The sequence below is a fragment of the Cyprinodon tularosa genome, unplaced genomic scaffold (genome assembly GCF_016077235.1).
Source record: "Cyprinodon tularosa strain WSP-4 unplaced genomic scaffold, ASM1607723v1 ctg66, whole genome shotgun sequence".
NCBI classification, from domain to species: Eukaryota; Metazoa; Chordata; class Actinopteri; order Cyprinodontiformes; family Cyprinodontidae; genus Cyprinodon; species Cyprinodon tularosa.
This window is the reverse complement of record NW_024039407.1, coordinates 2,802,490-2,817,500: the sequence shown is the minus strand read 5'-3', so window position 1 is coordinate 2,817,500 and position 15,011 is coordinate 2,802,490. Positions and strand designations below refer to the sequence as shown.

Here is a 15,011-nt window from a genome sequence, read left to right as displayed (position 1 = left end):
AAAATAAGCAACTTTAATTTGAGCAGTGTGAACATACAACTATAAATACAATCAATTATTGTGATGCTGATTAGATATTGCCTTAAATTCATGGAGTTTTTCTTCATACTGGTGCTGCAGCCCTGACTAATGTAACACTGCAGATGCTGCATTCAAAAGCTGTTACATACTTCATGTCGAGGGTCTACAACTGACTGTTTCCCGCTGCCGGAGAAATTAATATAATTACATTAAGTGTATTTTGCTAATTAGATTTGACTTCTACAGATAAGCATTTAAAAATGAAAACAAATGACTGCATACAGTCTAAAGTGATAACACACAGGCTCATGGGAGGTGTTTTGTATCTGATTCATTTTTAAAAGCCCAATTCACAAAAACACCTCAGAAATTTAAGTTTGTCATATTTACAAGCAACTAAAAGAGCTCCCTCCCACTGAACGCAGGAGACCGAACTAAATTTAAGTAGAAATGCTGCAGCTTTTAAAACAAACATCTAAATGGGATTGAAACTAAATAACTAAGTTGGAGCCTTTTAAAAATCTAATGCAAAACAATACAAATTGGAATTTATGAGCCCCAGTACAGCCTGCATTTCAGCTAGGGGTGTGGGAAAAAATCAGTTTGGCGATATATTATGATTTTTGGCGCTCAATATAATTTAGATTTTTTTAGTTCCTAGTATCGATAAAAAAATAAATAAAAATTACGTAAAACAATGAGGAAAAATGGGCTACCTCTGTACCGTCTTATCTGTAGTTGATGCGTTCACAGTGGAAGACGTGGACTGACTCAAACCCCGAACATGGATACCAATATAACAAAATGATCAATATATTCTGATTAACATAAACAGCACTTGCTTTTTTATTTTTACATTTAATTTTGACAGCTGGAAAAATATCACAATATATCGTGATATTGCAATATCATAATAATATCGTATTACGAGCCAAATATCGGGACACGTATCATATTGCAACACCCATGCCAATACTCAGCCCTAATGTCATAATGATGTGTAGTGGAACACAATATAATAATCTTATTTTCCTTCTAAAACTGTGTTTATTTCATAGAGCTAAAATACTAATAACAAAACTAGCACATACAAAAATCGTCAGCTCTACTTAACGCTTCGTAACAGTGTGTTTCCATGAGGACGTTTGTTGTTCTGGGGCACAAATGTAGTTTTACAAAATCCCAGTTTACCATGGAGTGATCTACATACTTTCTTGCTCTTTATCCAACTTCGTGCTTCTGCGAGCAGCAGCTGTGACCCTCTGTGTTTGCAGGGAGAGGTGGTGCAGAGAGAGCTATCTGATTGGAGGGGCAGAGGAGCAGAATAAGAACCCGTTGTTCTGTCAGCATACGCTTTGTAAAACACATAACATAGAGTTTCCTCTGCCTCCTAGCATCCAATCATCCAACTATTTCCTGATTAAGTCAGGTTTTTGTTATAGTTTAAGTACAAAAAAGTCCTTTACTAGGTCCACCACACACAATAGCTTTAAAAAAAAACCATTGTATGTCAGTTTGAGGAGGATCTTATTAAAGAATTTAATTGTTTAATTAGCATTTTTTTCACAGAGAATTAAATATTTATAGGGAGAGGATTCTACATTTTAGTTGATATGATATGAAATTTATTTGTTTGTAGTTTGTTTCATATGATCGACATGCAGCACATTTTGTTTTTATTTATTTATATTTAGAGTACACAAAGAACTACTGAAATTATTTATTATTTATACTTAAATAGATCAATTAATTCCACTGGGGGAAAGGAATTAATTTAGGATTAGGATTCACTCTGTGATAACAGCCTACTGGCACAATCTGAACCCATTCTATGGGACTGATAACCGCTAATAACGATCATGCACCTGCATGCATATTACTAAGGGTATGATGGTCTGACTCTGTATGCTTAGCTGACAGAACCACGGGCGAAGTTTGCTGCAAAAATACAGTTTTTATATCGGCCACATTTTGGCCGATGTTGATTAATGAGCCAGGCACTAAAATCGTCCCCATAAATCGGTCTTTTTCTACACCAGACTTGATTCCAAATTAAATGCAAACTGGACTTTCTTCTAAAAAGGAAACTTCAAACCACTGGGCAACAGTCCATTTTTCTTTACCCAGATAAGAAGCTTCTCTGCCCTCTGTGTGGTAAACAAAGGGAATATAACAGTTGTAGCCCATGTAGAGGATCCATTTATTCTTGAAGAACAAACAAAATCTTTAGTCCGCTCCTTTTTAAAGTTTTATGCTTTGTTACAAAATGTTTACCTTTTTCTACCACACCTCTTGCTTCTACTGAACTTTGGCATCAGAAAATTTTTTTATGTGATCTACCTCCTCGTGGTGGATTTTGACCTCTGACTGCAGGATAGCTGTCTGCAGACAAGTCTGCAATCTTTCCCACGACTGTGTAACCTGACCACAATGTAACATTAATATTCATCTGTAATATTTGCTGTTTTTATTTGCTCTATCAGCTGAAATCATCAACTGCCCCCGAAAATCAAATTAAAAATATATTACCGGTACTCACTGTAATGAATATAAATATGTGGATAACTTTTTGAATGGGATTACTAAAATTACTTCACTTTTACGTTATTCCAGTGTACAAGTGAAGTAGTCATGAACTGTAAGTTTTAAATAGCTTTACAGAGTCAATGTGAGTATTTCCTCTGTATTTATTGTTTGTTTTTTTTTGGTACTTTCCCAAGCATTAGACCAGAAACCTCAACAGTGAAAGTTTTCCTTTGACCTGACCTGGATTAGCAGTTTATTTCTAGATGCTGTCAGGAATTATATTTTTGTTTCACTTCTTATCTCATTGTTCTCAACCAGTGATTTCAGGTCATAGATGGTTAAATGCATCGACTGTGGGATAACACACTAATCCATTTCTCTTTCTATATAATATCTGATTTGAGTTTACTTTTACATGACAAACTTTCTTTCTTTTTTATCGAAGATGCATTTCCTCCAACTTCCTGTAAAAACTACCTGTAAGAAATACCTTTCAGCAGCGTGATTACGATCTGATGCATTTCTCAGCAGTCAAGCAAGCAAAGACATCAGCACCACGACTCTGATAATCACCACTGCTTTTGTGTCACATTGGTTTCTCTCACGGCTCATTGTTGAAGCAGAATGGGATTTTGTGACGTGGGTTTTCCCAGATGAAAGCAGGAACAAACAGTGTTCCTTCAAAAGGTTGAGAAATTTTGCTTAACTGGTTATTGGTAACAAATACCATTCTAGTTGGTGTCGACGCATGCTAAAGATAAAATTTAAATGATTGATACCACATCCAAGACTTGTAAAAGGAAGTTTAACTTCTGGTAATTTCTTTGGAAGAAGTTTAAGGCCATTAAAGACTTTTTTTTTTTATTCTGCCTTCAATCTCAGGAGTTTCTGAGAGGAAAGTGAATTATTTAGGGTAAATAATTCTAATAAAGTCAGAATTCAGAGACTAAAGTCAGACTTTTCAAGAATTCTCAGATTAAAGGAATAATTATGCAAATACAGTCGGAAATCAGATATTAAAGTCAGAAATCAATAGCCTTTTTTTTCTATTGAGTGTGTCTTTTCTTTTTTCTTTTTGATTTTCAGGTTTTTAATATTGATACACATTTGATCTTCTCAGCAGATTATGGTTCTTGTTTTCTATCTTCGATAATTCAACATCAGTACCCCTACAGTAGGTCAGCTGAAGCCTTTTTGTTCAAATGTTTCCAAAACGTGTCCATATATTTATCATCCCAGACTTGGGGGAAATCAGGTCAGGGCGATAACACATTCAGGAAGCAAAAACAATAAAAGTAACAATTTCCAGATCTTCCTACTTGATCTTTAGGCAAGGCAAGGCAAGGCAAATTTATTTGTATAGCACAATTCAGTACAAAGACAATGCAAAGTGCTTTACATGATTAAAATACAGGAAGATAAAACTGAATCAAAGCAAGTAGGGAAAAAAAAATATATTTTAAATGCAGAAACAAAAAAAGAATATTAAAAACAGTTGGGTTAGCATTTGATCTAAAGCTTTAGGGCTTTCTAGATTATTTCTTTGCACTAGGGCCAAATATGCACTAAACTCTGGACAGGCACTTTAACAGCTATTCTGATTATTGTTGGATTGCTCAGTATTTTATGTTTTATTGATTGATGTATTGCTTTATGTTTGGCTTATCTGTTGTTTATTATTGTTCGTGCACCTTGACTTCTGCACTTTTAGTTCCATCACTTTTTGGCTTTGGCCATAAAGACGTTCAGTTCAGATTAATTCTTGTCTAACATCTATCTGGTTTAACAATTTAATGTCACAGTTGCATGTCAGTTGGATTTTAATGTGAACTTTGACTTGGCCAGTTCAAATCCCCCCTTTTGTCTTGTTGGGTGGGCAGCATTTATGTGATTAAGATTACTGTCCTGCTCCATAACCTATTTTTGCTTGAGATTAATGCCTCAGAGTGAAGGTTGATTTTTCAGCAAGCTGTCTAGCTCCTTAAGCAGCACTGGACTACCATTTTCATGTCTGTTAATGTTTTGTTAGTTTCAGGTTATGTGAAATGGGAAGCACAACTTTAAAAAATGTCAGCTTTTTCTTGTTCAGTCTAAATATGTTCCAAACACCATGGAGAACATGAGCATACTTTCTCTCCTGGATAGCATTTTGTCTCTTGCTCGTTGTTAAATAATTCAGTTATTTTATCTGAAACATCTAAGATAGGTAAAACCTTGAAAAGTTCTCAGGTTTGTGTATTCTAATCCTAGATAATTTTTTTGTTCCAAAAAAACCTGATTCAACAGCTCTATTTCCCAGACAATAACCATTTATTTTCTCCATTTAGATGGTTTTATGGGATAATGAGTCGCTTTGAAGCCCAAAACCACTTGATGGACCCGACAAATAATGAGGCGTCGTTCCTTGTGCGCCAAAGCGAGAGAGACAAGGTTGGATACGTTCTTTCAGGTATGATAACAAAGAGTACTGATGCACAAAGTAATAGTGATGGGGTTAAAAGATGGTCATTTCATTAGATTTCTTAAAGTTTGGCTGTTTTCTGGTTGATGCTGTTATCACATCCATTCATCAGGGAGAGGCTGGTTATAGCCTGGGCTCAGCAGATCCAAACTTTGCTATGCTTTCTTGAATGTTTCAGTAGTTGTTTTTGTACTGAAGCAATAAGAACCTCTTTATAAAACATCATTAAGCTTAATGTGTTAAATCAGGCACTGCACCCTTAAGGCCAGAGTCTCTCTTTCCTCTTTGCCATCTCCTTTAGAAAAGACTTTTATTTTCAGATCCTAATTTTTTTCAATTTTCGATTCTTCCCACTTCTGCTTTTTTTCTGATCATGTGTAACTCTTTCTGCAGTGAAATCCAACAGTCAGGTGAGGCATTTTAAGATTTTCCATGTAAATGAGTCTTTTTACGTGGAACAAAATCATCGGTTCAGTTCTCTGGTTGACCTGGTAGACCACTACTGTAACAACAGCCTCAATAACATCCCCTCCCTGGGAAGTCCGTGCAAGAGGGTAAGAAGGAGAAATTAAATAATGTAGCAATAGAGTGTCAGATACAATATCTTACCTGTCTTTCCTGCATCAGGTAAAGCCAAACACTGAGGATATCAACCACTTGCTGGATGGTTGGGTTCTGCCAAAAAATGAGTTCACCATGTTGGACAAGCTCGGCTCTGGCTGCTTCTCTCAGGTCTATCGGGGCCGCTGGAAGAACCACATCAATGTTGCCATTAAGATCCTGAAAAATGGTACTCCATCTACAAAAAAGATCAACTCTATCCGGTTTCAGGAAATGCTATCTGATTATTAGATGATGTTGAGTATAGAGGTTTCTCATGCCTTAATGTAGTACCTTTTTTATCAACACCCTAAAAAATAACATCTCCCTTTCCTTATTTATCCTGGGGAAATGCAAACCATTGTCAGTTGTAATGAACACTGATAAAAAATTAGCTGCATTGTCTAATAGATGTTCAGGTTTTTAAAAACCCTCAGTAGCAGTCAGAACAGAAGTTAGTATCTCTGTGCCAGCATGTCTGAAGACCTGGCACAAGGGAAAAGGTGTCGACAGTGCCTACTCTTCGCAGTGCACCTGCCATTTCTCCATTTTTCTCATATTTATCTCCCCAGTTGACTGCAGTTACCCTCGTCTTGTAAGGCCCTCGGCAAATACACAGAAGGGTGCAAACATCATAAATCCACGCTTAGCTGTGCTGGTTGCTGGGAAACCAAAGTTTCTGTTTTCAGATCGAAACGTAATTTTCAGACAAAATCTTGTCTGAAAATTACGCATCGCTAACTGCATCAACTTCTATAAGGCATTACAACAAAACAAGAACCTGGCATTACATTCAGTGTTATGTAAAATGTAGACGGTGGGAGGCAGGGAAGGGGAAGGGGAGGGGTCATGATTAGAAAGAGACTGAATAGAGAGAACAGACAAAACCAAAAGATTTGTTTTGGGACTTTTGCAGTGAGATTAAAATACAACTTACTCTTGAGTATTTCAATGGCAAATTCTTGCTGATTCCTCAAACAGTTGTTTTTATGTTATGTTGTGTGCAAGCTCCCTTCTGACTGCACCTCATACTATTAGAACATGTAGGGGTGACACACTGGCAGTGTCCACCGTTAAAAGAACCTTACCTGCGTCTCTATCCTGCTGATACAGGTGTTGCTCCAGCAAAGTAGGACTGAAACTGATGGTTGAGGCACAGCAACCTACTTTGATGTATGCTGCAGAATAATTCCTGCAGCCTGTGAAAAGATCCCTGAGAAAAACCAGCACCGATGTCATACTTACACTCATAGGATGGTGCTCATTGCTGCATTAAATATGGTCTGACAGAGTTCTGAAATGCTAAGGCTACAATCAGCATGAGAAGGTTATGTTGAGGCATCGAGTTTAACGATTTGCCATAACTCTAATATGTTGTGTCTGAACAAAGCAAAGGCTTTATCCCTTATAAGTCTTGGGTCTCTCTCTCTGGTAGATGTTTAGATGTTCTTAAAAACTATTTATCCTTTATAACTGAATGTACAGTTATTGTAAAAAATACAGAAAACAGACCCTGTGTTTAAAGAAAATAAAAAAAGTAAACTCAGAAGACATAATCCTGAGTTTTGTTGATGCAGAACATAGAACACTCTCATGCCTTTATAGTCTCTCTTTAGAGTAACTGCTGTATTCCTGAGAAAAAAAAGGTATTCTGTAGAAACAAATTTAAACAAAAAAGTTCAGTGTATTTTTTAGCGTTTGAACCCTGTTAAAATTGGTAGATATTATTTTCAGTTTTTAGATCTGCTCTGCCAAAACACATCGCCAGCCACAGTTTTACCAAATATTACAAAGAAGAACTGAAAGAAGAACAAACCTAAGTCAAGTTATTACCAGGGAAGAAAGTGTAGTTTATTCCTGTAACTCCTCTCTTCCTTTTTTTTTCAATCTGTTTACAGTTCTTTCTTTAAACTGTGTCTCTTTTTCACCAGACTCTTTGGACAACAAAGAATTTCAAACGGAAGTTGAAATCCTGAAGAGACTGCATCATCGCCACCTCATCTCTCTGTTCGCTGTTTGCACCGAGTCAGAGCCGTATTTCATCATCACAGAGCTGATGGCGAAAGGCAGTTTACTTGAATTTCTCAGAGGTAAACTTTAGTGTTTAGTGAGAACAAGGAAAATAATGTTTTGTCATTCTTAAAAAAAGATGATAGTAAACAGTCATGGAAAAAATATTAGACTACCCTTCTTTCTTATTTCTTTTTCTAACGGTAGATTAAAACAAGGGTATTATAGTATTTGTTCCATGATTTTTTTAATAATAGCTGGACCAAGCAGGGACAGAGATCAAATTCACTCTGCAGCACCTATTATGGACTGTTTAGTCTCTCTTATTTTTTGTTGGGTTTATGTCTGAGGGACTGAGTCGTGGAACACGGCTGATTTTGTTTCATTTGGTTTAGATTTGATCCTTTGTTTTTTCCTGGTAAAATCCAATAAAGACCCACTTTCACTTTCTTTTACTTTTTATTGCAGATTTTTATTTAAAATATGTTTTTTTTTTTTTTTTAAGTCCATGGTTACCATGAACTCTTAACAAGGTTTCCAGAGCATTTGGAGTAAAATGATTATATAAAGACACATCATGATCAAATTAATGCATTTTTATGCCATTATATTTGATACAATTTGAATATGTTTTGCTTTTGAGTTTGAGTACATTTCAACCAATGTTTGTGCATATAAAATAAGTCAGGACTTCCCTTTTGTTCCTTGACTAATCCAGAGTGGTTGGTCTTCCCATCCTCCGCTTTCTTTGGCTCTCTTCTTTTACTGTGTCTGAATGAAGCCATAATTTGTGCAGAAGCTCTTCCATTCTTGCCTTTTATATGTGCTACATATAAATGGTAGCTTTTGCTTGCTATCGACCCCCTAACCATAATGCAGTAGTGCTCAGTTGTAAAGGAAAATCACCCATAAACAGTTAAGATGACTCCAATGGTCTATTAAGGGTAAATAATTCAGTGTTCTGTTCTCTAGAACAGGGTGTGTTTATATCTTAATGTGAGATTTTTCTGTATTATGTTTTATCTTCCAGTGTAAGATGATGCCACTGAAATATAATATAATATAATTAGATTAAAAAGCTTTTTTACCCTTCCTTACTCAGTCCACCAGAAGGATGCTGTGAAACTTGTATGCTATGTTAAACATGTCTTGCTGTGTCAGACATTGTTCTTTTTTTTCTATTTCTATTCTCAGGACCTGAAGGAAAAAATCAGGACATTGCGTCTCTGGTCGATATGGCTACCCAGGTGGCTGATGGGATGTCTTACTTGGAAGAACAGAATAGCATCCACAGAGATCTGGCAGCTCGAAATGTTCTTGTTGGAGACGACTACATCTGCAAGGTGGCTGATTTTGGGCTGGCACGTGTCATCAAGGTCTGTTAGGCCAGAATCTATGTTTTCTTATTGTCTGGTTTGTGGTTAAATCTAATTTGCAGCTTTAAAGATCAAAACATTTCATTTAGGAGCCATTTTACATCTCGGAAGATAAAAAAATTCCCTACAAATGGTGTGCACCTGAAGCCATCAGTCACGGGATGTACTCCAACAAGTCAGACGTCTGGTCTTTTGGAATTTTGCTCTTTGAGATTATCACCTATGGAGGTATTCCATACCCAGGTTAGTAAAGTGATATCCTTTTTCTATATCCACTTTAAAAGGTTTTACTGCTCCGGTTTTTCTGCACAGAGTTTGCATGTTGCATGCGTGGGTTTTCTGGGTACTCCTGCTTCCTATCACAGGACTGTTAGGTGTATTGGCTTCTCTAAATTGTCCTTAGTTGGGAGTGAGTGTTGTACATCTTTGTCTATCTCTGTGCTGGCCTGCGACAGACTGGTGACCTGTCCAGGGTGTACCCCGCCTCTTACCCATAGAGTGAGAAAGATCACCAAGGCAACAGAGGGAGGGTTGTTTTTTCAACTTGTTGTAATTTTGTATTTTAAATTATACCTCGACTTACAACTAGTTGAATGACATGTCTGTCATGGCCCGATGGGGTCTGTAAATTTTTCACTACTTTAACAAATGAGATGTAGAAGAATGCATTATTTTGAACTTGTATTGCAGATGACAAATGCAGCTGTTTTTGCGATTTGCAGCTAGAACATGCCTAATATTTCCCTTTCAGTTTTTTAAACTCATTTAACAGGCAATAAGGTTCTGTTGTATCTTCCTGTTTGAATAATCTAAACTCTAAATGCACCATTAGCATTCCCTTGCAGAAGTCAAGCCTACTTTATTTATGAGCACTGCGAAGTTGAAAAACATATCGAAGTCCTGGAAAATAAAAAAATCTAAATATATGGAAAGGTTTAAAAGATTTTATAAACGACCACAAAACAAGCCGAAATCATTTTCAAGGTTTTGAAAGTTCGGCGGCCTCCGATTTAAGCCTGTTTTGTGTTTGCAAGGACCCAGATGATGCACTGAAATTGCGTACGTATGTTTAAAAAAAACTAGATGAATGGAGTTGTATAAATAGTGAATGAAAAATTTTTAAAAAATCATGCAGAGATACAATCAAATGTTGACCTTGTTGGGAGTAGTGATGGTTATAAAGTTTAAGAGCTGCTGGAAGCAAGTATCAGTCTTTCACTAAAGGATCGCTCCAGTTTAAGAACTGCTGCATAGGATGAAATACATGATCCCTCTATGATGTTACTGTTACCAGTTCCTCTGTATCCCACCACTTGCACTGGGTCAAGGAGAATCATATGATCATATGGTTCCTTAATGAGCCTATTTTGGATAAATCAAGTCTCTAATATTCTGTCACCTAGCCTGTAGCAACAAAAACATAAAACACATATCAAGGTAGAGAGACCTGTTTCTGCTAAATCCTTCCATACTCTCATCTTACTTCTGGGGTTTCCAACCTTTTTTTGGAGCTGAGCAGAAATTGCTATTTCAGAGCATCCTGCCAGCTGCAGATAAGCTGCTGCTTCAACAAAGTACAGATGGCGGGTGCCACCACAAGTGCCACCTGCACTCTAAAACATCTCAGTCTCCTCAGCAGGTGGAGTCTCCTCTGTGTCTCCATGTGCTGTTGTCACACAAGTCAAGTTTATGTTTAGCTACCCAGATACTTCTAATTGTCTAGACTCCATTAAATTCCTCATTCTATCTGATTTTAATTAAGCTGCTGCACAATGTAGCAGTGGATAGCACTACTGACTTGTAGCAAGAAGGTTCAATTCAGTTTATTTCTATAGCGCCAATTCACAACACATGTCATCTTAAGACACTTTACAGTTCACAAGATCATACAGTCAAATTGATTCAAAGTTTTCTATCTAAGGAAAACCAGTTGATTGCATCGACTCATTGACTCAAAGGCAATCCCTCACACTTAGCCTGCTTGTAGCGACAGTGGAGAGGAAAAACTCCCTTTTAACAGGAAGAAACCTCCAGCAGAACCAGGCTCAGCGTCAGCAGCCATCTGCCGAGGCAGACTGGGGTTCCTGGTTTAATTCCTGGCCTGGGGTCTTTGTCTTTGCAGTTGTACATAACAATGAAATGTGTCTTCTGCATTTAACCTATTGCTTAGGGAGCAAAGCCAGACCCGGGGTTTGCATGTTCCCCCCGTGCATGTGTGGGTTCTGTCCGGGTACTCCGGCTTCCTCTCACAGTCCAAAAACATAAAAGTTGGGTTAATTGGCTTCTCTAAATTCTCCTTAGGTGTGAGTGTGTGCATGAATGGTTGTTTGTCCCTGTGTTGCCCCTGATGGACTGACAACCTGTCGAGGGTGTACCTCGCCTCTCGCCCATTCATAGTTAGGCACCAGCACCCCTTGCAACCCCATCAGGGATGAGCGTAATGGAAAATGGATGGATGGATAATTAAGCACAAAGAGATTAAACTTGCTGTTGGGTGATGTGTTTGCAGTTTAAGTTAAAATGCTGATGAAGGTTCTCAGTCATGTTGAACATGGCACATCCAAGAAAGATTTAAACAATAAAAACCCCTGACTTCAGTCCTCATGAACAGTTTTCACTCATGTGGCTCCTGGTTTCAAGAACTTCCTTGGTTTAGAGTTTGTAGGGAAGAAGTTCCAAACTAATTTGAGTTTGACCTGATGATCACTGATCAAAGTGAGTGAAGGAAAAGACTGTCAACTCTACGATCTGTCTGATTTATTGGTATATCTCTGGCATAGCTGGTATGAGAGCAGTGGATTTGCAACCTGGGGTAAGAAAGATGGATATGCGTAGTTCAGTCTGAATGCTCTTGTGAAAAGTGTTTGCAAAAGGGAGGGGCATTCTGTATCATTGTTCGAGCCGAATGGGTAATTCAATAAGCTGGACTTGCCTCCATTCTCAGCAGCAGTAGCAGGTGTAACGTATAGAATTCTTGATTAGTTTCACAGCGGAGTTACAAGATTGATAAAACTCTTACCAAATGTAGTCAGGAGGAATGTACAAATATCTTTCCCATCCACAAAGGCACAGATCGTGTCCTTTTGCCCATTTTCGAAAAAGAAAAATTCCTGCTAAAGCAGGCTAATTAGCATCTACAGGTAGTCTCACCAGTGCAGCCATGTTTGTTTTGCTTTGGCCCGGTTTTTCCGGATGACTTCATACATGTGACTGCATTTCATTGGTTATTAACATTTCTGTATCAAGAATGATGCATCTATTGGCTTCTTGCAAGATTTATTTATAGGAATTTGTGAAATCACAAACCTCACAACAATTCATCTTGCTTGCAAGGTAAAGGGATCTGCAACCTGGAGAGATTGCAATGACAAATAAAAGTGTTTCTTATGATTTTATCCAAATTGGACCATATTTTCTGATTGCTGAACACTAAGGAACCTACAATGTTTTAACCCTTTCATGCATAGTGGTCACTACAGTGGACAGTTATTAAATGGTTGTTTTCTCTTAAATGAACATGTTTTAATGTCACATTTGCACATATGTTACTACAGTGGACGCTAATGTATCATCCTGCCACTTGTCAAACTGCCACCTACTCCTCAGCCTTTGCAAGTGACTTTTTTTTCCTCAAAAAAAAACAAAATGGCTGACAGAGGAGCACATGGGTTGTGAGGGAGAGGAATATCTGCTCATTCCTTCTATTCTAGGCGATCCTTGCAGGTAAAAAAAATATGGGGCCATCAAGTAACAATAGTTTTCTTTAAAACAAAACAAGGTTATATCAGTTGCACAAATGCGCATTGTCCACCCAAGTGGACATGTTACCAACTCCCTAAAGAAAGTATATTTTTAAAAAAAATTTATGAAAATGTTTTTTTCATTCATAAAGAGTAATAAAAACACTTGGTAAAAAAATCATAACATATACTATCGTAATTCATGCATGAAAGGGTTAAAGTGATCATTTTAACTTTTTACTCACCTCCTTAAAAAAAAAAACGTTATAACTTCCTCATCGGTCACATAGTTAACTACATACAATGTTCACACTATCTCTAAAATGTATTGTAAAGTTGCAGGTAGAGTGAACCTAATAAAGCTCAAAGTTGTAAGTGTTAATTTAGGGAATTAAGCAAACTTGCATTAGCTAATAAAACCCTTCATGTCACCGGGTTAATCTGAGCATCAACAGCATGTTTCATGTTCACTGCAGCGTTTGCTACTGTGATGTAATCTGATAAACAGTAGATGTTTTTAAAAGTTGTAGCAGAGATCCTCACCACTTCTGCATTCTTTTTTCTTCCTTTTCTCTCTACCCTCCTTCCCTGTCCATCAGGTTTTAACAACCAAGAGGTATATAAGAAAGTCTTGGAAGGATACAGGATGGAGGCACCACCCAAATGCCCCGGTTTTCTCTACAACCTCATGCTGAAATGTTGGCAGGAGAAGCCAGAGGACAGGCCAGACTTTAATGCTATCAAGATCAAATTGGAAAGAAGCTCCTATGAGTTGGAATGAACGTGCTTTGACTTCCTGATGTTCACACTCAGCACCAGTGATAGTGAGCCAGACCTTTCATAGCTGTGGATTTTTCATATCATCATAAGAACAACATCATCTTTACAAAGCCAAATGCTTTTGAAGACACAGCTGACCATAACAAACATTTACACTACTTGTGAAGAATAAACCTTTAAAAAACGTGCAATAAGGATGACCGGTATCATCCAAATATTCAATACAAATGTGATCAGCTTCCATTTTTTTGTTTTTATTATTGTTTAATGTTTATCTGTTCTGGAGCTCAAACCAGCTTCTGACTGGGAGTTTTTAGTGGCCTGAAAACTGCAGGTAGAAAACAAAAATGAGGGAATAAGGAGACTTGGCTGTTTTAGCCATTTATCCAGCTTCAATGCAAAGCAATGTGAAAAAAGTATTTGTCCCGTTTCAGTTTTAATCTTTATATCAAATATTAATGGTCTGAGGAAATTCCAAATGAGGATCTCAAAAAATAATTGTATTTATTGACAGAAAAAAAGATTTTATGCATAATGGGTTAGAAGTGTTTCACATTGTTTAAGCAAATGTTGAGCTTCTCATTCAGCTCCAAGTCCAGACTTTGAGCTCCATGGTTACAGCAGGTCACCCAAGTCCTGAATCTGCAGCAGAAACCCTGGAGCGTCACTTTTTAACTACCATGTCTGACTGTCTGCGTCATGTCTGTTTTTTTAATATTCTTTTTTTATTGCTTTCTTGCCCCTTTGCAGGCTGCTCCTGACTGCTCCTCAACTGGTTTTATATTTCAGGTCAACAACTGTTGATTTTTAAGATCTTTTAACCTACTTCATGCAATTAAAATTGGTCTAATCTTGACAATACAAATGAGCTCTGCATTCTGAAGAAATGTGTTTAACCTCAGTTAACAAACGGGCGACTTTGAAAATGATTTTGATCACTTTTTTAGTTTGATTTTTTATTTACTTTACTTTACTTTCTGTGTATAGTTTCAATGTTTTAAGATCTGAATTATTTCAGACAAATAAGGAAAGCCGAAAATCTCTTACAGTGCAATCCTTTGCTCCTAGTGTTAAGCACTGACGCCAACTTGTGGCTGTTTTTCATGTTTGTATGTGTTATTGTTCCATTTCTGTGACCATATTTAGTTTTGCTGCTTCTTTCGCATTATTATTAAAAATCCACAAGAAAAAAATAAATACAAATTGGCAACATGATAATAATATATTTTTATATGTGATTATAGGAACCATAAGAGTTTATAATGTCATTTTTTAGATAATAAGTGGACTTCTGTAGGGTGGCTGTGCAGTGCAAACCACATCCACAAAAAGTTACACACAGCTATAAATTAAAAAACACAACTTTTTCCAAAACACTATGACATTAACTTGAAACAAATACAAATAGAAAAAACCCCACAACACAATCGGAAACAATGACACAATGTTTTGAAGTGGTGTGCCCTTCAGGGCCACCGTACTTCTGCAAAAGGAGAC

General features: G+C 37.1%; 1 protein-coding gene across 1 annotated transcript in view; it reads left to right on the top strand.

The window, feature by feature from the left end:
• ptk6b (PTK6 protein tyrosine kinase 6b) overlaps positions 1–13,993 on the top strand; it is a 17,949-nt gene extending 3,956 nt beyond the window's left edge. Inside the window, exons 2-8 of the mRNA XM_038309203.1 lie at positions 4,875–4,996; positions 5,402–5,562; positions 5,636–5,798; positions 7,540–7,698; positions 8,813–8,994; positions 9,084–9,237; positions 13,334–13,993. Coding sequence (XP_038165131.1) covers positions 4,875–4,996; positions 5,402–5,562; positions 5,636–5,798; positions 7,540–7,698; positions 8,813–8,994; positions 9,084–9,237; positions 13,334–13,515 — 1,123 coding nt within the window. The 3' untranslated portion in view covers positions 13,516–13,993. The remainder of the gene's footprint in view (positions 1–4,874; positions 4,997–5,401; positions 5,563–5,635; positions 5,799–7,539; positions 7,699–8,812; positions 8,995–9,083; positions 9,238–13,333) is intronic.
• The last annotated feature ends 1,018 nt before the right edge of the window (positions 13,994–15,011 follow it).